We start from the raw sequence: 24515 nt of genomic DNA on the forward strand, positions 1-24515 counted from the left end.
ATGTTTATCTTTTTAAATGTTTTTGATCATTTGCTGTTTTGCATCAAGCACAAGCTATCAGCAATAAAATGTTGTTTCACTTGATGAATTTCCTTCAGTAAATATTCCATTATATGTACTTAAACTTCATGGGTGCCAATAATGGTGAGCAGGACTGTAGTTCCTGCAGCTGCAATGTTAGTAACATCCAATTAGCTGCTCCTCTTTGAATGGCCTAAACGTTGACTATCTGTCCATTAGATACTGTAAGGTCCTGTGAAATTGTTGTTTTTTTTAAATTAAATTTCTAGGATTAAAATGTATTTACATAACAAAACATTTAAAAAAAAGGACTAAAAAAATTGGGATTTTGAGAACAAAATGGGCTCTGAGAAAAAGATTATTCAATTTTTGAACACCACATTTGCTGGAAAAAGAAGAAAAAAACAGCAGCTATTGCTAGGATAAAAAAAAGAAACAGCTCTTTATATAAACTTGTTAGTAACAAAACGGCCTCAACCTATTTTACATTTAATTACGCTCTAGGCGTTGTTTAAAGCTAAAAAGGTTGCCAGTTTTTGTGATTTGCCATTAAGTAATCAAAGCTTTGTGTTTTGATTCTGCTATAATCGTAAATAAATATGCAATAAAATTTAAAGTGATCACTGTGAATCAGTGGGATGAAATGCAGCAAAGAAAAACATGAAGACAGTGGTAGCCAGGTGAGAAAATACCAATTATAAAGCCAACAAAGATGTTCCTGTTTCTTCGGACATAATTTTATTAGTCAAATAACTTCCAATAAACTGATGCTTCTTTCATACACACAAAAACAAGCCACGGAGTCTAAGAAGGAACAGAAGACAGTCTTAATAGGCTTAAAATTATGAATCTGATCTTGTACTGTAGTATCTGGAGGATGGAAAGAGGGGGACGGACGGACGTAATGACCAGGGGAAGAATCACAGCTGTGCAAACTGATTTAAAATATCTCCTCCGGTTACAGGGTGTTGGATACACAAGCTCCCTCTACGACGTTCTTATCAGTTGGTGCCACACATAAAAGAGAACAGCATCTAGGAAAATTATTATGCAAATTAAGACAATCATATCCTAAAGCGGCTGACCCAGTGGAAGAGGAGGGGTATTGTTGCTCCCCACATGCCAGTTTAGTGAATCAAAGCCTCGCTTTCTTGTCCTTTGATTGGAAATGAATGCAGCAAGTATCAAAAGAGTTAAACAAATAAATCCTGGTTTTGGAAATAAATCAATTATATATAATGTTGGCGTCTGCTGTAAAAAGAAAGCTTTTTTTTGTCTATTTTTGTGATGAAAGATTTGTTGAAACAAGAGAACTTTTGTAAGAAAAAAAAAGTCAGATTTTCAGAACCCCTCCAATTGTTTTTAACTTATTCTGCTGAAGATTCTGCCTTTTCACTGGGCAATAAATGAAGCCTAAATCCCCCGAGATGCAATTACAGAGCGCCGTGGTTCAGAGAGGAGAGCAGAACACTCTCCTACATTTTAAATCCGCTCTTTTTTCGGGGAGGGGCGGGAGAGAAGAGGAGCGAGGTATGTCTCTAACCTTGTTAACGAGGGGTTTTAAATCAAGACGCCGGCAGAAAACTACTGACCTGAATGAATTCTCCACATGGCGAATCGTAGGTTTCCCAAACAAGAGCAAAGAGGTGGATCTGCTGAATATTTTTCATGTATGTCTATTTGTATTTACTGTCCTAAAATCAGCATCTCCTCTACCACAGATCACCTTTCATTGGTTATAGTTGGTTGTGTTAACAGAAATTCGTGGCTTGCAGACAAACCTGCGTGCTGCTCATTGAAGAATGGTTAATACTTTCCAAAAGTATCAAAACTTGCATAACTTTACTGCTGCTTAGAGCCTTTTGATTCCTGTTTAGGGGATTTTTTTTACCAATTCCTGTCTCTGCCTCTGGGACATTCTTGGACTTTCTTACTTTCACTTCTGATTTGTCATCTGTTCACAGAGTTTGTTTAGGTCAGTGTGAGAACTTTGTGAGAACAACATAAAACTCTGTGTCATTTGGAAAATCACTAAAAACAAACCTCAATTTTATTTTTCGATTTGTTTTCATTCATGCTGTTAGTTTAACCCATTTCCTCTAACAGTAAAATATTCCTCATGAGACCTAACCCCAAAGTCTGACTTGTAGTGGACAAGTCAGACTCATGCCTAATTATAATATTTATTAACAAACTTGTTTATAAAATGCATCACAGTTATTAAGCCTCTCTTCTGAAACTCTTGAATGTTCACTTTTTTAACATGTAGTTTTAAATGAAAATTAGAAAACAAGAAGCTAAATTTCTTGCTTTAATGTTTGTAATGCTGGTATTGCTAAGACTCACCACCAAAAAGTGGGTAATGAGGTTATTGCCTGTGTCTCTCTGTGCATGGGTTTGTTTGTCTGTTAGCAAAATATCTCATGAACCACCGGATGGATTTTAATGAAACTCTCAGAAAGTAATCATTGGGTATATATCTATAACGAATTGCCTTTTCAAGGCATTTCGAGATGGTTGCCACAGCTAATAAACCTTAGAATACAAAAGAATGGCTCTAACGCAGTCGGTTTTACAGTCATTGAGCTAAAAGTAAAAAAACTAAAACTTTGTATGTTTTTTTTTTAAACATAGGATGATCTCAGTTTATAACTCTAGCATGAAAGGCGGCGGGTGATATGCATTCCCTCAAGGATGGCTAGGTCTTTATTTAGGAGCAGTCATCTGTTTTAAAGGTTTGCATCTGTTAGCCTTTATGTGACAGAGAGACTAGTTAGCATGTCGCTAACTAGTGGGTTTTCTCTTTAAAGTGAAGTCTTTTAGAAATCTTGTAAGCTTCTGTTCTCTTATTTTTATAAAGTAATCAAGGATTTACAGCAATAGTTGTAAAGTGATTATTGGTAGACTGCAGAGGGGAAAAATAGTTCAGTGAATGTTTATAAGAACCTTGCAGCATAAGTGCTTAAAGATGAAGGGATCTTTATCCTCATTAGGAGGGTGGTTATTGAGTACGCTTTAATTAAGCTTGATGAGCTTGATTTTCTGCCAGTTTTAGGGAGGCTATTAGTTATCTGTGAAAGACTTTTTTTGAATATAAAAAACAAAGATTTTCTGCTCAATGAACGACTCTTTAACAACTTTAATGTAGCACAAACTAAACAGCCTTATATAACACAGCATGGACAATTAAATCTGTGGGTATAATTTACATTAATGATTGTTTAGAGTGTCTGGAGCTGGTATCTTTGAAGTTTCATTCATCCTAAAGTCTGCATGATGTATTTTGGGCATCACGGACGTGAAAAAAAAAACAAAACACCTTCCTGAATAACAATTGTATGCAAATTTCTGCTTGCACCAGCACTGCCTGGGAAGAGGCACAAGATTAATTTTGACTATTACTTTGCTGAAGCACCAAGCAGTGATGGCGCTGCCCAAGCTGTATTTTAGCGAGGTGATGTTTTTCCCCAGGTAATGACAGATAATGTCTCATTTTATCCACGCAGGCAGCTTCATTGGTTTCATCCAGATCACAACATAGACAGGTCCCTGTTGACCCACGCTGAGTACATCCTCTTCGTGTCATTACAGCCGGCATCTTGTCAGTTTTTCCAGGTGGTAATCTCCAGCTTTCATGATTCAGGTTTATTCTTTGCTTTTTTCTCTCTCTCTTTTTTTTCTTCCTGTTGACCTTCCCGGTTCAGGCGTCTCAGAACTTTTAATTATACGTCCTATTTGATTTGAGCTGCCTTTGTCACTGCCTGCCTGCCTGCCTGCCTGCCTGCCTGCCTGGGCTGCCTGCTACAAAGGAACACGTCCCCCCTTGAAATGTCATTGCATGACATGACATCAAAAGAAATGGCAATTCCAATGAGGCCCTGCCTCTAAAAAAAAAGAAAAAGTATTTTACTGTCTCCTGCTACCGAGAGCGGTTTGCTACAACGAGGCTTTCTGCTCGACAGACGGTCTCTTTGAAAAGTCAAGAGTTTTCAAAATCATCTTCACAAAACTAGAATATGCTGATGAACTGATGATAGGAGGACCCTGTAGGCGTTTATTCTATTCTTCTGTGACAAAGCAATGAAAACTAAAGTTAGAAACTGCTGCCTTGTGTTTGACTTATGTGGCAATTTATTACAATTAGTGGCTCACTGATCCACTGTAATTAACATGTTTTAAAGGAAAATCCCTCTGATGAATCCACATTAATCTGCATTAGCCACAAATCAAAAGATACAGTTGCCAGTCACCACAGCATCTGCTTGCCATTTTTCTTGTCAGATTTTCACTCTTGCAAGACTTTTTTTTCCCGTTAACCACCAACTGAATAGTTCATTTTTTGAAAAAGTTATGAGAAATTTGTGTCTTACCAGAAGATAGGTTTGAGAACGACCTCATTTTGGAGAAACAGAGGTCAATTCTGACCAGACGGATATGCTAATGGAAAGTATTAGCAGCAGCTAGCTGTAGCTTTTCTAAGGACACTTCCAGCAGGAAGGTCTTGTTGTTTCTGCTGGAATAACCATTTGATGCAAAATCAATGGCAGTGTAAAAGTCGGGTTCGCAACAAATGCTATGAAACTTTTGAGATGATCGAAAGATTCAAGGAAATGACAGTAATTTAAAGGCAATTGAGGAGCCCAGTGAGATACCACGTTTAGGTCATGGTTCGGCTCAGACTACCTAGTAGCTCTTAAATCAAGGGTGGGCAACCCTGGTCCTCGAGGGCCACTATCCTGCATGTTTTACTTGTTTCTCTGCTCCAACACACCTGATTTGAATCAATGGGTGATTAACAGGCTTCTGCAGAACACGAAGAGGTGATTTAAGCACTGAATCAGGTGTGTTGGAGCAGGGAAACAAGGAAAACATGCAAGATGGTGGCCCTTGAGGACCAGGATTGTCCACCCCTGTCTTAAATCCAAAAAAAACAAACAAACAAACAAACAAAAAACACCCCCCCCCCCCCCAATTGAGGTCATTCCAAGATTTATCTACAAGTAAGATGTGAATTGTGCATAACCTTTCCACAAAACTCCATATCTTAAGATTTGAACTATTCCTTTAAAGTGAGATAATTTTCTCCTGACTGAAAATGGAAGTACAGAATGTCAGCCAGTCAGTGACCTTAGGTTAATATTCTGATAGCTGATATTATAATAATTGTCAGCTTCAGCACACAGCACCTTGAATACAACTTCTGATAAGATTACCAGAGATTACTGATTTCTGTAGCCAGCTCATCTTTAGCACTGATTCAGGCTCATTTACCCCACAGCTAAAATAAAAAAAAAAAATAATAAAGCTCAGATACCGCCTCCACCTGATGTAATTGGACAGTTGCCTCCGAGCTAACCAGAACAGCAGTTAGCTGTAATAGTTTTCTAACAGGGCCGCGTGGCAGCTAAGACCAATTACTCCGGACATTGATTGCTCGGCCCATCTTTGATGGTGTAATTGCTCCGTGAGAGACGAGAGAGGTTCTGCTGCAGAGCAGGTGAGTTGGAATTGATTACGGAGGGCTTCCAATTTCTTCTACAAGACAGAGAACAGAGCGCATGAATGTTATCATTGCTCATAAATTATCTAGCTGATTTAATATGCATCATTTATACCATCTCTGCATCTGAAAGTCTGAAGCAATCATTTGTTACTCTCTCTTAGTTTACAGTTTTTAACTTTCAGTTTCTTTTTAAAGAGCCTGCTCAGCATGGCTCCAAACATTTAATAGTCATTGATTCAGGTGTACGCCATGAGTATAGATTACAATATGCCATTTTATTTCTGTCTACATTGTATATTGATTCTGAAAATTAAAAAAAGCTGAACGCTTGGATATATACAGCAGTTTGTATGACTGGCAGCCGGATAACCTCTCTGATACACTTGTTGAATTAAAAATGAGTCAATGAAAATTGAAAAAAAATTATTTTGATACTGAAACATGAGCCACAAATACTTTTAGCTTTTAGCTACTATTTTTTTCGATTTCTTGCTTTTTGCAAATGTTTTGCTGATTTTCGCTTTTAGCTACTGTTTTCCTGGTCTTAGCTTTTCGCTCGTGTTTTGCTCATTTTAGCCATTTTAATCTCTCTCTGCAGACAAAATATGAAATACTGAGAGTTTCAAACAGTACAGAGTTGCCAAGACAACAACCTTTTGTTGCAGAACTTGTAAAAATGCTGTAATCTAAAAAAAAAAATCGAAAAAGGAGTATCTGTTTCCTGGAAACTGCATGACTTAATGTTCTGGACTAAATGACTCCAGGTCAATGCTCAGGTCGAAGCTGTTCAGCTCTGTGCGAGCAGAAGTGTGTAAAAGTATGTGGCTTACAAGTCTCCTTCATGCAACTTTTATTTAAGACTTATTGAGGTCTCCGTGGTACTTACAGACATCATTAGGATTCTGCGCTCTCTCCTCATATCAGTACAAACAGGCGCCATGGTCAGGAAATGTAGCAGAGAAGCACAAAATCTTTTCACACAATAATGAAAGCTGAACATGCAGCTGAACGTGTAGCAACAGCCTGAAGGTTGGACGATGCAATTTGAATTTAAAAAGGTGGACATTTCTCAGCTGAAATACACTAGAAATCCTAAAAAAGAATATGTAAATGTCCTTCATTCAAAGTAGCATTGTCCTTATTTATAACTACAGTATAATGTGACTGGATTATATTACTCATGTGTGTTTTTATTGTAAAACTGCTTTACAAGAGCTGTATTTACTTTCAGATGTTAGTTTGACATAATTGATTATTTTGGGAATAAAGTAAAAAAAATCTCCTCTGACTGTCAGAAGTATCTAATGAATGTGTCCCAATAACCCAATAAAATGTGGTAAAATAAACACAATTAATGAAAAAATGCACAAAAAAGACAATTTGCCTTCAAATGCTGTCCTCTCTCCTGATCATATGTTACTTGTTTTATAGCTTTATTTCTAAGTTAAAGCCTTTAGTCCTAAAAAGTTAATTCACTGCATAGCCTGGAAAACAATGTTGAAAGATGTAAAAAATACAAGTGTTTTAGTCCTTGCAACAAGGATGTAACTCTCATCACTAATAAAAACGAGCACAATTAAACACATCAGATGACTCTGTTATCACCATAAATATCCTGCACATGTTTTTGTAACACAATATGTACTTTTTTCTTCTGTTTTATCCACGACTTGTTTAAATTCGAAGTGTTCAAGCTCAAACCATCAAGCAGGTGTTCTTACCGTCCTGCACATCTTGTCTTCTAAATCCTGGTTGATCCTCTGGAGAGCTGCGTAGCCACTTTGGATCCTTGAAAAAAACAAAAAACAAGACAGAACAAACTGTTTTCAACTTATTAAACCTCATACAAAATGCAGCTAAATCATGATGAATTCATATTGAGAATTTAAACAATTTCTGACGTCATTAAAAATTTAAAATATAACAAATTTCTGACTTGTATGTAAGGATCACCATGGTTACACAATGAACTACAACAACATAGTTATGTTCACTGGTATTTTTCCCTCTAATGTCAGTATTTCTTTTAGTCTTTGGATCAGTAGTTATGATTGAACTGGACTGTAACTTGTTTCGTTAACTTGTTTTTTTGTTCCATAGCTGCACACCTTTTAAATTTTAGCTCATATTTAAATGCCATCTCCAAGGCCTAAGAGAGTGTTTATAAAGCAGCATTTATGGCTCCATTAACTGAACAGATATGGAGCGTGCGGGATGTGGAGGCCATAAACAACACAACGAAACATAAAATACTGGTCTGAAAGAGAGGTGAGATGATAAAGAAGGAGCGTGAATGAAGATAACTGAGCAACACTTGAAGAGAGAGGCTCACACTGGAAATGGAGTATAAATAAAATTCATAAAACCTTCCATCATGAGAGGCGACACTGAGCGCTGTTAGTCATTTTTAAATGTTTAGGCTTCTCCTGTTTGAGGCTTCTCCATTTGAGTCTGTCAGGCAGCACTTCCTCAGTAGAACAGCAAGAATCAAACTCAGCTAACAGTGAAACAACACTTTTTGGAGGGTTTGAAAGGCAATAATTACTCTTGATACAACAGAATCCCTGGAGCTTTTATTTACAACAAGTTAATAGCTATGCACAAAAAAAGTTTATTTAAAAAGAGTTTTTTATCATTTTTGTATGTGCTTAGGTTACAGGAAACACAAATGTCTGTCTCACCCCAGTTACTAAATAAAGAATAAGAATTATTTTAATATTGTGAGTCAAATTTTTAGGTGTTGTATAACATAATGTTTAGTATTTTAACAGGACTCTAGAAGCCAACAGGTATTTGCTAATGAGTTTCTCCTGAAACTGGTTTTAACAGCCAGTTGTACTTATTGATTTTATGAGTTTAAGCTACTCTGTGAGAGATTTTTTTCATGTTTTAGCACTGATATCCTTCAAAGTCCCCCTTACATCTTAACATATAGAGATATACAGTATAATGTGTTGCTACACTTCTTCTCTCAGCCTGAACAATATTAGCTAATGCATTAAAATTGTTTTATAGCAAACAAAGCCCATAGAATTTAAATAACAGATTTGCGATTTAACTGGTTTTTGATGAACTGTGAAAGTAATTTCAAGCATATTTCCCATGCAATACTGCGAGATGACCCACTCAAAGTATGTGTTGTGAATGACTCTCAGCTACTACCACATCACATCTTAGCTCAAGATCTGTAAAACTGACTGAGTTAGGGCCATTTTTGTTGCTTTCAGCCTTTCGACAGCAGACATTTTAGCAGCAATGTGAATAAACGGCATGAATGTGGTTGGATTCATAGGGAAGCTTACGCAGTTCAAACCCTTAGTTTTACATTACATGCCTGTTTTTGAAATTGTAGTAGTGTTCAGGCATCTAAAAGTCATGGTTGCACACACCTGCGCAGCTTCTCTGTGAATTTCTCCAGCTCCTCCTGGGCGCGCCGCAGCTCTGTCTCCAGGTACTGCCGAGTGGAGTCGAACTCTGTTTCCACCATCTCTAGTTTGTGGGTGGTGTACGACAGGCGCTTCCGAAGGTCATCTTTGTGGTCATGAAAAGTGCTGTACAGAGAGTGTGGAGAACAGGAGTTAAGTGAACATTCATTGAGTCCAGCGGAAACAAACCAAAAAAAAAAACAGCGACAAGTGTCTATATGTTTGTGTGAGAAGGAGGAGAAGGACGACAGGTGGATGAAGTGCAGCTGGAGTACAATTCGGTGTGGAGACAGACAGACAGGGCCTGCCTGGGCCAGGAGAAAGCTGGGGAGGAGGAGATGGATGGAGGAGGAATGCTAATTTCCCATTCACATGGAGGGAGCAGAGCTGGGAAAAGATCTCCCACTGGTGTAATGGTGAATTTCATTACACAACTCTCCTATCGAATTTCTGAAAGAGCACAAATGGATTTCTGCCCCAGAACACAACCTTTGGTAATTTATAGAAGAAGGTCTGGAAAATATGAGTTGGTGCACAGATTTTTTTGTGTTTGTAATCTTTAAAAAAAAAAAAAAAAAAGGAGAGAGAAAAAGCAAAGAAAGAGCCTGAGACAAAGTGAGTGGCTGGAAGAGTTCTTTCATTTCAACATGAACAGCAACATATCAGACATGAAGCGTTATTACTTTGCCCATTTGATGCAGGTTTGGGGGATGAAAAGACACTGACAAGATGACTGAGGGAATGGATGTGGTAATGAAAGGCTAGAGATTCGGAGGAGGTGAGTGCTCGAGGAGATTTAGCTTTTAGCTGGATTGATGGATGCTCCGCTCTCAGACCGTCTCCATGCAACAGGCACAGTGAGTGCACCATACCTCAACCAATATTACCTAACAGTAGGTGTCTGTAGAGCGCAGAGGCTGAAATATAAACAATCATTTTTATGCTTAGAGGTTGTAGAGGTCTAACTAATTCAGGCAAATTTGTTCCACACTTGCACCATCTCAATGTAGCGTTACGAGGAAAGCAACCTCAATCTTGTAACTTTCATGACACCTGGAGATGCTTCATAGTGTCGGTTTTAAACATGAGCTCATTGGTTTCGCCTTTTTCAGTAACAAGAAGAGGTCTAAGCATATCAGACAGGCTGACAGATGATGTGTCCTACATGCTGAGGCTGGCAGGTCCCCCTCTGCTACCTTACTGCAGGAAAGCATGATCTTTTCAACCTCTCCTTGTCACATTCTGTGTTTATTCTACATCCTTTCTGACGTAATTTAAAAGCACTTGGTTAGTTTTTAGGATTATAATGAGTTCCTCTATACGTCTTCCATAATCCTCATTTCCAGCTCCTTACATACTGCCTGTATTTCATTAGTAATCAGCACACCTATGACCATCCTTGTTTAGAAACTTTCTTTTTTCTTAGTATTTGTCAGCTCCTCTTGTTATTCCTGTTACTTGTGTCCTTTGCCTACCATTCTACCAAGCATTCCAAGTCTCATTACAAAGCTGCTGTTTTTTTTATTTTTTATTTCAGAGCCTTATATTACAATTCCTATTTGTTTTGTTTGCAGACAATGCCCATTGCTGGTCAGATGCAGAGTATTGTTTACCTGAATGCAGATGTCAGCTGATAATTGAAGACACATGAATATGAAAGCTGGAAATGAATAGATGTAGCATGCTTTTTAATTGCCTTCTGACTTCCCAATAATAATCTTTTTCCATGAGTTAAATTAAATGAAGTAAAATAACAAGTTATGAGGATGATGCTCAGAGTTCAAAACACTCTCCATATAAACTCGTCTTACCTTCTTTTTGGATGTTTGCATCCATTTCTCTGGGTTTTCAGGGCTGTTTTGCCAATATATATCTTTTTCATGTTTTTCTCTCTGCCTCGGCTCACATGTGTGTACAGCTGTTACTTCTGCTGCTGCCGGACGACTGAATGCTGAACCAAAGTTTGAACTCTAATCACAAACCAAAAGCCAAAGCTTTAAGTCTTGCCTGGGGAGCCAGATAGTTGTTGGCTATCTGTGATGACCCTGGCAAGAGAGCAGAGAAAAACAGCTTTGAAGTTCCACAGATTTAGCAGCGCATTTCGTTATGTAGACTCCGGAGAGAAGCAGATTTGGTCTGTGTTGAGAAAATGAGTGTGTTCAATACGAGGGAACAGAGCTTTGGGATCAATTAGATAAATTCACCAAACAAACTTAAAGAAAATGGAGCAGAGCGAATAATTCCACCTCTAGCTGAACTTTGCACTTTCCACTGAAAGACTATTGTATCTTTTTTTTTCAATATGTTTTATGATTCAAATTATAAAAATGAAAAAGAGCTACAATAAAACCAACACTAGCAGAAAAAAAGGGAAAGGGAAAGTTTGTGTGGTATGTTTTTAAATTATTATCAAAGCTTTTCTTGCTGGAAGCGATTAAATCGCAAGCTGCAGGACCTTGTGGCGTGCAAAATTATTGATCAGCTGACCGCAGAGATTGTTTCTCAATAAATCAGCAGTATGATTAATGCATGTGGGTTTCCATTTTCCTCCGGGGTAGCAGGGCTCGAACTTGCGTCTCTCACGCTGTAAAAACACCTAATTACCCATCATAGCTGAAAACGAGACGCCAAATCAAACCACTGCAGATGTGCACATCTCTCTTCATGCTCTCGTCATAAAAGTCACAGTTGTTGAGCCCTAAGCACAATGTGACAATTCAAGAAAATGTGAAGAAAAAGATTACTATTGGTACAGAAAAAGATTGCCGCCAGCTGCTCTTTCCCACCGCAGCTGTCGAAGTTAGACTTAAGACATCATAATCACAAAAATGTCCTGTCATGTTAGAAAAGGAAGAATTAAAGAACAGAAAATGAGATGATTTGAAAACTAAGCAGCTAAATTGTAGTAAGTCAGAATAAAAGAGATATTGAATTAGTTATAGTGCCATTTATAGCACGAGGTTGTCTCTTTATTTTTATGTCTTTGTTGATTTTAGTTTCAGTCTTTTAGCTCGTTGGCTTACATATGCATATTAAAGATCCTTTTAGAGCTCTTTGTGTTTTTAAGTGCAAAGTCTTGATGGTGTGCTAAAGTTTTGCATTTGCATTTGCTTATTTTATGCCGTTCTTACTGGTAAAAACTACTTCAACAAAAAAGCTCCATCAAAAAATTAAAGACTAACTTCTTATTTTTAGACGTTCTGGTTCATTTTGTTTAGTTCTGAAATGAAAAGTCTGGCAATGGCCACATCAGAGCTGAATGCTTTCTAGTCAAAGAAATGAACCAGATTTGGGGCTTGACGCACAAACAAACCAGGTAATGTACTGATAGTAAATGCTAGCAGATGTTAACAATAAATTATTTTATAATTAGGGTTAAAGAAACCAAAAGTCAGATCAATTGTTCTATAACTTGGTATTAACAGATGCTAACATTTACTAGTTACCTGACTTGTTTGTGTGTAGCCTCTTTAATCTTGTCATAAAGACATACTGTTATCTGTGAAATTCACTGAGGTGAAAAAAGTTTTGTGTTGGATAAATTTGATGCTGTGATGACCATGTTGAATTGGGGAGATTCCAAAAAGATAGATGTCAACCTAATGATTACTTTCTGAAGGTTTCATTAAAACAAACCACCCTTAGTGGGTGTGTGTACACACACACACACACAGGAACATTATCACTCCGCCTTCAATAATTAGCACTACAGAAGTGAAAATGTAGGAAGCATGCACTCCATTCAACTGTCCACAAAACCAGCTGCTAATGTTGTTTTTTCGGATTATGTCAAGCTGCAGAAAATTTGCCTTTGTCTCCCTTTCATGTAGAGTCTGCGGTCCCAGACATTTGGATTTTAAAAAACCCATATCGGGTCTCCTTAAAATCCCGGCAGGCACAAATCCATAAATAGTGACCAAGTTGCCAGGAGGGGAACTTCTATTGGTGCCTGCAAAGTAGCAGGATTCAGCAACAACCTGGAATAAAAAGCTTTGTTGGTTGCTGCCACTTCTAATGCCAGCACTGCTCTAATTGTTTTTTAATTGCGCCTCGTTTTTTTTTTTTTTCCCCTAAGAAACAATGATGGTTTCTGGAAATGCAGTTAATATGGTTGCTATGGTTGTTTTCTTATCTGCAAGTCACAGAGGGACAGAACAAAAAAAGAGAGCAGACAGTTTCTGAATTTTTGAAGAAAAAAAATTTACTTGACAAAAGCGCAGAGCCACACTCTCGGCCCGCTGTGTGGCTCTGTATTATAACACATCCCTCTGAGGGATAAACAGCAGATCGTCACACCTCAGGTGTTGTTTGGCAAAGTAAACTCTATTCATGTGAAGGAACAAGTTTTAGTCCTCAGAGAACCTTGCAACTGGTGGCGAGAGGACCAGAAGGCAAGAGAAAATATGGAAATCAATCACACCGTCCTCTTGCCAGTCTCTCTCGCAGGTATTAAAAACAAGTTTATAGTGTGGATGGAAGCACAAGAAAACTCATTTATCTAAAATGTCCTCCAACTTGTCACGATCAGACTCCATAGGGACTAAAACAAACGGATGTAAGGCTGCAGAGTACAACTTATTTCAAGAAAACCTCATACGCTGCCTCTAAGTTTCCTAGACAACAATGGCCTCACTAGCAGTTTAATTTTGTAAACAAGGTTAGTGTAAGGTCAACGGCAGCCAGCATCCTTTTTGTATCTTCATTTGGAGGCAAAAGAAGCCAAACAAGGCATTAAACTATGAGACACCACAGTGTGGTTTCGTCTGAGCTCTGCTATGAGGTGAGCAGCAGACAAAAGAATCTACGATAAACACCGAAACATCAAGCTTTTGTCGAGGGGATACAGCTGGACTTAATGCTAATCATGTCATTTGGTCACGATGACATGAAGCCTCAGGTCAGTGGTTGAAAATCTGCGTAGTCTGAATAAACAAGTTTTGTCTTGCATTTTTTTGTGCAGCTCAAAATAATAGCTGGGTAATAGTTTGACAGTAAAGGTGGAACAATAAGAGAATAGAGTGTAATTATCCTGTCAATTACTATGAAGCTACCTGACAGTAACACTGTGCACTGCAGTGTATTTACTAAGAAAAAATTGAAGCCACATGGTAACAAGGAGCCAAAGATCTGTGCTAGGATTAGGTTAAGAAATAAAAAAAAAAATGCAAAAATAGATTATTTAAGCGAAATACAGATTTTTATACAGAAAGCTGCAATAATAAAGTGTTCTAGACAATGTTTTAGACATATTTTGCCCTGCAATCAATTTAAATTAGAAAAAAAATTGAAATAAGTGAGTCATATAGTGCTGCTGGAGTTCATACTTAAACTGTGTTTTACCAGAAAACCTTTGGGATTCTTTTTTCTGTAATAACCATAAATCAATGCTGCAAAGTGGTAAAATACCTGTTTTTAATGGTAATATTACATTAAACTATAAATTAAGAGGCATAAACATGATCTGGAAATGCTTCTTGTGGTAGTTTCTCAGTAATATTCATGAACCAGGGCTGCTTTTAAACAGAATAACGATGCCAAAAGAAAACTTCATCTGTATTACAAATGTTTTGTAATTACTGTAACTTAAGCCTTACATAAATATATTTTAGTTTAATTTAAAGTCAATAAAATTTCAATTAAATTACACTTAATGCCTGATATATTTTGACTTATTTTATGTAATAATAAAGGGCTGATTGTAACATAAAATATTTTAAAACATCCTCCTATTTAAACTCATTACTGGCGTAACATCTTCAAATACTGTACCTGTGTTTAAATTTATGATATTCATTGTACCAATGCACAATTTAATCAAATAAATATACTTTATTGATTCTATAGAGGAGTGGTCATCAATTAAAATTCAGTTAAATATAATAACTAATCAGGGTCCAGATGGGACTTCATTTGGGTGCAGATCTGGACCTCGGTCCACCACTTGGAGACCCCTACTGTATGGATTTTTTTTCTTGGGCTACAATGTGCCACAGCAGCAGAAAAATGCATTTGTGTAATGAAGAAAAATGAGAAAACATCAAGAAAATAAAGATGATTTTATTCCTAGCGATCATAATAAACTATTGCTACCAATTAGTTTTGTCTTGTATTTGATAAATTTGGCTACATAATATTACCTATTTATGTAATAAATTTAATTTTAAAACTGCATTTATTTAGATCTGCTTTAGTTTCACTGAACACTTTTTTTTTTTCAAAAAGCCACATTTATGTATCCACAGACATATTAATTCAGCAGTTTTTAGTCACTAAAGGCCCCCCACATGCTGTGCAGTTTTTTTTTCTCCCCCTTTTCCATAAAACACACGCTCACAAGCCAATGCATGTAGGCTATGTAAGTATGTATCAAAGAGAACGTGGAGTTTAATGTTCTGCTCAGGGACATTTCAACATGAGAAGTTGGGAAGCTGAGAATCTAACCAATCGGAAGATGATCGCTCATCCTCCTGAGCCCCAGCCACCCCGCAGTGCTTTTGGTTGGTGCATTTCCTCTGATGCAAGGCTTTAGAAACCCAGCGTTCCCCCGTGCACGCTGCACCACCAGCGGCCAGAAAAACAGCCCTGAGAATTAACTCGCAGGAGCAGTGACGGTGATTAGTCAACACAATTTTCTGCCTGAAGACGTGGACTGCTGCTGCAGTCCCCACTCAGTTAATCAAGAAACTCCACCTTAAGTAGGTAACAACAAGAACTTATGGGCCTTGAAACTAATCAACTTAATAATCACTAAAATTACTTAAACCATCAGCTTCATTTGAGCAGTAAAGGCTCGAACTAACCGTGGCTTTCCAAACTGTCCACGCAGTCGCAGGTGAAGCTGACTGCGGTTCAGAATGCGTCTAAATGTAATGTTTTCTTTTTCTAACACAAAAAAAGGCTGCTGCGGATAAATGAGCTGATAATGACGAAGTTCCCCTGCTGTTATGAACCTTAAAACTTCCTCCAGTGGCTCCTTATTTTTCCGTTCACGTCATTGAAATACAGTTTTTGTCATGTGAGTTTGGGATCATGTAGCAAACCTTAGAAGATGCATGCATTCGATTCATCTGGACCATCTTTTGGGTGGATTTTACACTATTCCTGAGAGGGCAGATCCCACCCAGGGGCCGCAGCTGGAGTCCCAGCAGGGAGACTCTCACCGGGATGTGGGGGTCCTGACCACATCAGACTGTGGTTTGTGTGTATTACTTTGCACGGACTTGTATGTTGTGCTATTCCAGGCTTGTGTGTTGCAGTGTTTGGACAGGTTTTTGCTAGAAACTTGTATAATGGCAGAATTTAAGTTACTGGTTTGTTCATTTGTTTAGTGAGCCTCTTTTGAAATGTGTGCCAGTTCAATTTTACTGATCCACCTTGTCTATTTTTTACACGGGTCAGCAAAGGTTCTTGGCAACATACTGAACCTTTAAATGGGAAATAAACTGCAGCCTAATTTGAAACTACAAAACCATTCTCACTACTGCTTGATACATGTGGCTTAAAGACAAATCTAAACCTTTGTAGTGCTATACGTTTCATGCACCACTGCCTTTCGTTCTGTATTAGACCGCCTGGGCGAAACAGTTTTGTTAGGTTTTGACTTAACTCGCGCATCTGAAAAATACTTAAACATTTAGCGGCCGTATTTGGAAAGGGAAGGCTCACCTTGAATGAAACGTCATAAATCTTTGCAACATGAGGCTGATTCTGAAAATTGAAAAACCTTATTAACACAAGAAACGTTTTGTTGAATAAACGTTTGCTTTCCTGGAAACCACTGAAGTTTCTGTATGTTCTGTAAGAGTCCTTGTGGAGCTACACCATCTCTGCAGCCTTTATGTAATTTTATTTTTTTATTTTTGGCACATCTGTTTGTTTCTATTCCTTCCAGCGAAACTGAACAAGTTCCCAGAAGTTGACGATATCAAGTGGAAAATGATAAAAGGATAATTTAGTAATTAGCCTAGCCTGGACTTAGACGTTTGCCTCTTTGTCTTTGACTGATGTCATGGGTGATAAGGTACAAACTACTGATAACTATTAGGCAGAGCATCCCTTTAGGTGTGTAAGTTTTTTAAAACTTGCAAAAAAAAAAAAAACTGTCTCAAGGTTACTTTAATCATGATCTTATTTATGGGGAGAAGTGTGACAGAATTTAGCTGCTAGATAATAACGTTTTGTATCATTGCCCCTTTATGTTTTGATAAACCAGTATTTCTTTCTCTTTTTGTTTATTTGCCACAATAGACGAGATTATGGCTCTACAGCTACACTGCGCTGCAGGCAAGCAGCAGCATTGTGCTCGTCACCTTTTCATAACCTTCCTAACAAGCAACAAGAGTCATACAGAAAATACAGCGTCGGGCTGTTCATTTTTTTATGTTTGTGTGTTACATTTAAAGTCTGAGTTAGGTTTTTTTTTTTTTTTTTCTCTGGGTGAAAGAGATGTTCAAAGAGTTCAGGCCTTTCTGAGGTTGCCACGACAACACAGCAGTGACATCCCTGCGCTTCTGTTCTGGCAAAAAAAAACACACAAGAAGCAACCAGCTTGAATATTTTCAGGATATATGGATGTCTTTTAAAGCTTTGAACTGACCAGTTTATGCTTTATTTGCTTTATACCAAACTTCCTATACTGTCACTGGTAGTAAAACAGTTTGGTATGAAATGAAATACAAGAAAACTTTAGCACTGTTTTTTTTTTCTGCTAAGCTTTTCATCTTAGATTAAAATGAAGTTAAAATGTAACCAGCCAACAGAAAAACCTTGAAAATCCCAACCATCAGCCCACCATCTTGTCAACATGAGAACTTATTATTCAAATTTTACCACCCAAACCTAAAATGGTGAAGAAAGCCAACATTATACAAGCTAAATACTAACATGTTTAAGGAGGGCCCTCATATATTTTGCTTCTAACAGAAGCACCAAGAGATTGAATTACTACACTTTACATCTTTGGATTAAAACTGAAACGTCTGACATATCATTTCAACAACAAGGTTTGTTGTAGGTGAAGCTTCTGCAAGTCGTGATACAGCAGGTTGTTTAAAGTTACACGTTTTTGTCATGAATCAATTCATTGACTTACGCTCTTATCTTCTTTGTTATTGTCCAGCACATGGCTTTTAAACGCATAAAGATTACATTTATTGTTCTCAAACCAATGGCAAGAGCGATTGAGTTTTTATGACATATCTCATGAATCGCTGGACAGATTTTAATCGAACCCTTAGAAAGTTATCATTGGATGTACAACTGCAACTAATGGATATAGAAAAAATGATTATAACTCAATTTTACAGGTATTACAGGTATTGAGTCATTCACAACACAAACTCTAAGCCTGACATCTTGGGTTAACAGATAAGATTGTGCATACTGTTTTCAAGATTTGACCAAAATGGCTACAACTTTGTCATTTCTCAGCGTAAGATGATCTTAGTGTAGGGGGAAGGGAATATGCACCCCTTAAAGGAATGCTAGGACTTTATTTATGCATGTTTTTAAGCACATACACAAACACATGCCCTTTCTAAAGCTGTCAGCACACAGTTGGTGCCTCCCTTGTACATTTAAAGCATCTGATCCAGCTTGCTTTTTTTCAGCACAGATTTTATTCCCTACTAATATGAGGCTCTTACCCATGAATGCTCTAAAGAAGTCACTGCATGCTTGTGTACAAATCTCAAACATGCAAACCCAACAGAAAAAAGTCTCAAGGTTCAAATTGTTAACCTTCTTGCTGTGAGGCAAAAGTGCTAGCCTCTACGCCACCATCCTAACTATCTTTTTGTGTTTTGCTTCTCTCTACACTTGGCTGTAGTGATTGTTCGCATGTTGACTGAAAACACAGCAGCACATACAGCCCACCAGGGCACAATGAAGTATTTATTGAGGCGTGCAGTACGTGAGGATTGTTTAACGTGCAGTTAGAAAGGCGGCTTGACGGTAGATCTCTTGGCTGAAACTGGATTTCCCCCGAATACATAACAGTGGATGTATCAACAAAAACAGACAGGAGCACCTTTTGAACTGAGCCACTGAAGTAAAGAGATCAGGACAGACTCAACTAATGTGGTAACGGCTACAACAGCCACAATTTGCTGGGGCTAGACAGTCTGAGTGGATACAGTGATCTCAGGTTAAGCCCTCTGAGTTTTAAGAGGGCGTATTGTTTATCTGTGACAGCACATCCTTTCTTTCTGACATGCAGTGAATAGACTTACAGTCTACTGTATGTGCCAGCCCCAGAGGCTTATGTTGCTCAGCTGCCCCTGCCCAGTTTGGCTTTGACAGACCTGGATAAGTGCTGGTGGCAGACAGGCGTATCACCTATAGTCCGGGGAGCAATGAGGGTGGTGAGGTGGGAATTTAAAACAAAACAAACAAAAAAAGGAGCCCTAACACTTACACAGACATGTGATTCAGAGGGGTTTAAAGTGAAGAGACTAGATCCACATATAAGACAGCTCCTTCAACAAACACTTTCAGAGGCTTCACACTTTTCAAACAGGGTCTGCATAAATCCCAGTTCTTACAGTCTTGGAAATAATTAGGCAGAAGAATGAGAGCGCGAGGAGGTGGTAAACTGCTCCAGGCTAACCTGAAGGGAGACTTCACATGGCATCTGCTTTTGGAGGTAGGGGGAGAGACGTGCCCATCTTAGTGAAAGATGATAGAAGAAGAAAAAAAAAAAAATCAAAGCCTCTGTAGGCATATTCCTCCAAGTCTGAGTGAAGCAGAGTGAGCTAGTAAAGTCTCTAAGGGCGCTAACAGTTTTGCAAAGATGCAGCTGACGGAGGTGAGATGAAGTATTTGTAAAAACCTAATAAGAAGAAATCAAAGCTTCTAAACTAATCTCAGCTGCAATGACTGTAATTTTATGTTACACTGAGCACAAAATAATGCCTTCATTGCCTTTGGGTTAATTTTTGGGACAAATCTAGCGCTGCAACCTCACCATCTGCTTCTAAGCAGTTATTTTTTTTAACTCATGGTGCAAAATGTCCCTAACGTGCACCCTTTAAGCTTCACCATTTCATGCTTCCATTTCACTTCGACAGTGATGATTTTATTCTGGTCTGTCAGCATTTCTTTAGTCTGACTGTAACAAGTAAGCATGCCCTGCGAGTCACTTGATAAGGAATGTATTAATAAATCCAAAAGTAAGAGGAGCAGCTGTCACTGCGATCCACACACTGAGCTTTGAAGCAGAAAATTACTACACGATGGAACATATTAAACTTACAACAAAGTTTCAATTATCTGCTTTAATTAAAAAGTCATAAATCACGTGAAAATGGGGATGTAGTTAGATAATGGGCTCATTCTGTCATGTCGCGGTCATATTGTTCACATACAGTAGCATGGCTTGACACTGATTTAACTCGGTTTGCAAAAGAGCAAAAAAGGCTTCGGTGATGAGTTGTCTCATGTACGAGAAGAACAATTACAGAAAACAAAGAAGCACGTTCTGCTGCTGGCAGAATGTGAGCTTATGGTGACTAACTGTAGATGCTTTTTCTTTCAAGACATTTTATTTTCAAATGAAAGGCCCAGTACCCCCTGAAGGAATGTGTATTGCACAGGTTTTACACTAAAATCATGTTATGTTGTTTAAATGACAAAGTTGAAGCTGTTTTTGTCAAAACTCGTAAATAAGCGCAATGTTGTGCGCTATCCCAAGATGTCACACTCAGATGACATATGTGTTGTGAATGACTCTCAGCTGCCACCACACCTCAATATCTGTAAATTTGACTAACTTTTAGCTATGTTTGTATTAGCTAATGTTGTTATTGTTATTAGCTGTAGTGGCCATCTTGTATTGGATTGACTCCAAACGTTAATCAGTTGTCAATGACCAGCCAATGATTACTTTCTAAAAGTTTCGTTAAAATCCTTTTTAGTAGTTTATGGGATATTTTGCCAATACACAAATAGTGTTGCCTTTAATCGTTAATGCTAAGGTTTTAAGCAAAAATCTTGCACAATGAGCAGCCCTTGAAGTAGGTGTCATGAATGACTCTCAGCTACTATCGCACCAAAATCTAGTACAATATCTGTAAAACTAACTGAGACATAGCCATTTTTGTGTTTTCTAGGTAGAGTTGGCTGCGACAGCGATCTTGAATTGGATTAACTCCAAAAGTTAAACACTTGTAGATGCTTATTGACTGAATCTTTTCTGCAAGTCTCATTTAAATATATCCAATAGTTCATGAGATATTTTGCTAACAGACATGCACACAAACACACACAGAGTCAAAAACATTATTTCTTTGTCTTACAGCACTGGGTGATAAAACTATTCTTATCAATTATGCCATTTTTTTTTTTTTTACAATTTTTGATGTTGTACAACTTAAAGTGTGCAACACAACATAAAAAGTTAAGAAACCATTACTAAACTTTAATCACTTAATTCAATTTACATCCCATTTTTGAGCCGAGATGACTCAAAGTGCCAAAACGGTTAGTGCACATTGTTTAGTTTTCTTTTCTTTAAAAAAGGAAGTTTAAAACTCACTTCAAAATCTCAAAGTTTGCACCTGGACAGCACCTTATCTTGGATGTTTCACTTATCTATCGGAAAGCAGGGAATCATTCCCCAAACAGGATTTTCTCAATTTCTGAATATTCTGCAGTTGAAAGCATAGTTCCCATGTGACGTCACTCTTCCGGACACTCCCCGCCTCTCGTCGCCATTCCTATAGACGATACCTTCAGCCACGACAGAAGCTGTTTTTTTCAGTCGCGGGTTGTTTTTTTACTGTAGTCGCAATGGTTGTTTCATGTCAGATTAAAGGATGTTCTAACCACGCAGACGGTTCGACAAAGCGTAGAAAACCAGGAAACACGAAGGACCTCAAACGTACGAGTTGAGTGCGGAACGTCGCCGAGTCTGGCTGGCGAACATCAACCACAAGGATCAGCCTTCAAAGGCATCTAGAACCTGCTCAGAGCACTTTTATTAACAGTAAAAGTAACATTTTAAAATAAAAATAATTAAGTTCTGTTAATTAATGTTAGAGTATAACTATGCGTGCTAGAATTACAAGTTTTACGATTTAGAACGTCTCTACTGTATATAACTTAAATAACTTAAATTAAATTAAATTAAATTGAAAATTAAAGGATTTTGTCAGTGATATAACAAATAGCACAACAATAAAAACTGTTACTGTTAAATGATAGTTACAATTAAACCGGTTGCGCCATTTTAAGTCTGATTCTAATCCATAAACAGTGTCGACAAGGTATGCCTACATGTACATGTATAATATTGTTATTACTTACCCTGCCAGTCACCAGAACTTTGTCATTAACAAGGAGAGTTTGGATGTCCTTTACAAATCCACTGAAACATTGATTGTATGAGTCCACTTTCAGGCCACGTAGCTCCTCCATAGTGTAATGACTCTTTGTGTACACTAAATAATTAACTATGTCATATTACGAGATGAGCGGCAAATCATCCGACATTACCTGTTTTTGTCATCTCATACAGGTCAGTCCTGACAGTAGCGATCTTCTGCATATATCTTTCCCTTTCACACTGGTCAAGAGTAAGTAAACACCTGGATTTAGTTTGTTTTGAAGCCATCGTTGTCTAGCGCTTACCTACCAACATGGCGATAAAAAAATCTCTTCCGGCCGAGACTTGTGGGAACTATGTATTAACCTCTAGATGTTTTTATGCTGCCATGCAGATTATGCAGCCGGCTAAAGCTTTGCAGGAAAGAAAGACTCCACGAATTGCTCCGGGACCATCTTCAAGTAAGACACCTAATTGCAAATTCTCCTCAGCTGCTCCATCTCTGTTTCCTGTAATCTATACAAGGTGAGGAGTTTGCTTTAATGAGAACTACTTTTTTTTTTCTTCCTTCTCGTGATGTGCTTGTTGAGCCATAATTGCCTCTCTGTGGTATCATCTCTCCCCACGAATATGAGAGTTAATTGAGGGCTACAAACACATTTGACACCTCATTATTCTCACGCCGATAACATCCACACAACAGCTGATCCGTGCGAGCAAACGTAAATAAACAAACAAATACTTGAAATGAAGCCAATTGTCCTAAGCAGCCTCACTTCTTCTTCTTCTTCTTCTTTTCTTGCTGCAGTGAGTTAAGCTTTAATTTACTCCAGCATGCTCCTTCAGTCACACTGTACTGTTGCTCAGCAGGCTCCCCAACCCCTTTTCATCAAAGCACTCAGTGACTATATGCAACACATGGACAGCAAGGCACAACAGTTACAGAACGGCACTCAAAACAATGATTATACGTGAGACAGCAACTGCACTCACTCATCTCAGAGCAGAATCCAGACACGCACTTTCTTTGCCTTCTTGCCTTACCGTTTATGAGCTTTTCGCCTCATTTTCAGCAGATAAGATCACTACATTCATGTGCCTGTGCATCCCCCCTTCAGAGCAGCGTGCATTTAAGGTGGGGGGGGAGGGAAACAGCCTCATCTAATTCTGACTGGAGACAGAATGGTAAGGTAGAGAGAGGGAGGAAATGAGAGAGGGAGCTGCGAAGTGAATGGAGCAGGAGGATGTGTGTGTGTGTGTGTGTGTGTGTGTGTGTGTGTGGAAGGAGGAGGGGTTATGAGAGTGATGGGGATTCAGAGAGGGAGGAGAGGGATGCTGGAGGTGTCGCCGCCAGGAAGAAGAGGAGGTAAAAGGAAAGTGGAAGCGGGCTCACCTCGTATCGTAGCGCGTCTCCCCATCCGATTCCTGGTGGGAGGAGAAGACAAGGTGAAATGATTAGATATATTTATCAAGCGGATTTATCTGACGGTGCCGCTGCCAGGTCTCACCGCATGGAGCACCTCTTATCTGGTGTTTAACGAGCTCTCAGAGCGGCTACGTCTCCGCAAACAAATATATCCATTATTTTCCTCTCTCTGCTGTGTCAGGAGTGAGATCATTACGTGGAGGAGGGAGGGGAGCGGAGCCAGAAATGACAGATTAACAGGGTGAAAGAAAAATGCTGCGCTGCAGAAGTACAGAAAAAGTGGCTGGTGTTAAAAGCCCAAAACTAAATGAAAGAATGAGAAAACGTTTGAAAAACAGAGACAGAAAAAATTAGCTTTCTAAGTAAATTCTACAGACGTGTGTGACTTTGTATTGCTCGTCTGAGTGTGAAATAGTTTGTCTGTAGTGTTAACAAAATATCTCATGAACTAGCAAACCGATTTTAATGAAATTCTCAGAAACTAAATGCTGGCTGTACACCTATAACTGTTTAACTTTTGGAGTCAATCCCATTCAAAATGGCCACCAGAGATAAGCAACCTTGTGGAACACAAAATGGCTACAACTCAGCCAATTGTACAGATAATGAGCTGCAATTTGGCATGGTGGTAGATGAGAGTCATTCCCACTACATACTCTAAGTGCTAACTGATCCTGCAAGATCTGTTTTTAAAACTTTGCAATCGACCGATGCAGTCAACGGTGTCGCTCAGTTAATTCTACAGATATTGACCTGAAATTTGGTATGATAGTGGCTGAACATTATCCGTAACAGATACTTTGAGCATCGCACATTACA

At 38.3% G+C, this 24515-nt stretch overlaps 1 protein-coding gene across 3 annotated transcripts in view; it reads right to left on the reverse strand.

Annotated features, from left to right (window-relative positions):
* The window catches only part of LOC108236045 (brain-enriched guanylate kinase-associated protein), a 36307-nt gene extending 12504 nt beyond the window's left edge, over positions 1-23803 (reverse strand). Inside the window, exons 1-4 of one of the 3 annotated variants that reach the window (XM_037977786.1) lie at positions 23664-23803; positions 10761-10994; positions 8914-9075; positions 7246-7312 (exon numbers count right to left, since the gene is read on the reverse strand). In XM_037977786.1, the coding sequence (XP_037833714.1) occupies positions 7246-7312; positions 8914-9075; positions 10761-10831 (300 nt within the window). In that variant the 5' untranslated portion in view covers positions 10832-10994; positions 23664-23803. Of the gene's footprint in view, positions 1-7245; positions 7313-8913; positions 9076-10760; positions 10995-23263; positions 23486-23663 lie in introns of those variants that run through there. The other 2 variants (XM_017416482.3, XM_017416492.3) reach the window with 2 other exon arrangements.
* Between the last annotated feature and the right edge of the window lie 712 nt (positions 23804-24515).

This window comes from Kryptolebias marmoratus, linkage group LG10, assembly GCF_001649575.2.
Source record: "Kryptolebias marmoratus isolate JLee-2015 linkage group LG10, ASM164957v2, whole genome shotgun sequence".
Lineage (NCBI taxonomy): Eukaryota > Metazoa > Chordata > Actinopteri > Cyprinodontiformes > Rivulidae > Kryptolebias > Kryptolebias marmoratus.